At 42.4% G+C, this 1487-nt stretch overlaps 1 protein-coding gene across 1 annotated transcript in view; it reads right to left on the bottom strand.

Moving 5' to 3' along the window:
- Positions 1 to 850, bottom strand: part of LOC106523290 (zinc finger protein 501) — a 7793-nt gene extending 6943 nt beyond the window's left edge. The window contains exon 1 of the mRNA XM_014016670.1: positions 583 to 850. Within this exon, the coding sequence (XP_013872124.1) occupies positions 583 to 637 (55 nt within the window). The 5' untranslated portion in view covers positions 638 to 850. The remainder of the gene's footprint in view (positions 1 to 582) is intronic.
- Between the last annotated feature and the right edge of the window lie 637 nt (positions 851 to 1487).

The following is a 1487-nucleotide window of genomic DNA, read 5'->3' as shown; positions in this document are numbered from 1 at the left end:
TTCCTGTTCTGCAGCACATAAAACACTCAGAATTACAGCATCACAATCACATCATTATACACCATAGACACAAAGACAAACAAGCATACCAAAGTTCAGGAAGGCAGCATTTGCAAAATAGGACGTCTAAATATGAGCACAACAAAAAGTGTCCTTACTTACTTACAATGTGGGGGGTTGCCAGTTGGGCTTATTTTGGGCTTGTTTTCATAGAGCTGGTTGCTTGTTTCTGTCGTGAGATCTGGCAACAAGCAAAGTGGAGGACAGGTCTGGTTTTTACCAGGTAGTATTCTTTATGAGCTTTAGAAGAAGTCTGCAGTGAAATTTGTTGATAACTCAGCCTCTGTTGCTGAATGACAGACTATTTCAGTGTTGATGGAGGCATTTACGAGGTGTAATTGAATGCACCGTGAAGTTAAAACTCTCATCTGTAGATGGAACCGTAATAAGCTTTAAACACGATTTTTTTTCTCAGGAGCCCTGAAGCTCAAATGTGTGACCGCAGTTACACGTTGATCAATGCCTAACCTGCTGCTAAACTCTAACATCATCACATTCAACAAAAAGAATAAAAACACAAACCTGATGTCTGCAGCTCATCGTTCAGACTGTAAACAGAATCGATGCAGATCTCCATGTTGATTTCATCTTCCTCATCTTTAGCTCTGATAAAATCCTCCGACTTCTCCTCTTCCCCTGTTTTTACCTGCTGTCTTCACATCTCATCAACATTTACCGAGCTGTTACAGCTCAATACAGCTCTGAATTAAACCAATCTGTCCAGCAGGCCACGTGAAACACCGTTAGCTCGTAGCTACAAAGTTAGCAGCAGCAATGGTACTTCCGGTACCTGTGTTCTGCCGAGAAGGGTTATCTGCAGAATCAAAGTGGGCGTGTCACAAGAGTGGGCGCGTCTAAACCATAAACACTGTGGGCTATGAGGCCTACATGATGGTATCGTTAGACCTGCTTGATCTCAGGCCTTGATTACAGCCTGACCCTGACCCCAACACTAAGGTTAACCAGGACAAATGTGACCCAAGTAAGGGTCTCCTGAAAAAGTGGTGCCATACAGTAACGCCCCTTTTGTTCTTGTCCAATAAGATGGTGCCGTACGGTAACGCCCCTTATTTGCTTGTCCAGTCAGGTGTGTTTCTTTAAAAAAGTCCGTCAAATCAGGTGTGTCGCTTTAGAATCGACTTTCCTTGTAACACGCCCACTCGTCCGCAGAGACCCCCTACTTGGTCAGGCCGATAATACTTGTTGACCTTCAAAATAAGAGCTCGGAGTAACCTGCTTCTCAGCACTACTCCAGGATGCAGCCTAATCACAACTTTTGTCAGGTTAAAGCTGGAAATAAGTTTAAAAACTCTGCTTACCTGCTTCTGTTCTTCTTTAAAGTACAGGTACACAAAGATTTGTGCAAGAAGATAAATTAAATTGTTAGTTTTATATGCGAAATGAGGAGGGTTTATTTATTTATTTAT

Source organism: Austrofundulus limnaeus, unplaced genomic scaffold (genome assembly GCF_001266775.1).
Source record: "Austrofundulus limnaeus strain Quisiro unplaced genomic scaffold, Austrofundulus_limnaeus-1.0 Scaffold151, whole genome shotgun sequence".
Lineage (NCBI taxonomy): Eukaryota > Metazoa > Chordata > Actinopteri > Cyprinodontiformes > Rivulidae > Austrofundulus > Austrofundulus limnaeus.
Note: the sequence above shows the minus strand (reverse complement) of the source record. Positions and strands in the feature narration are given on the sequence as shown.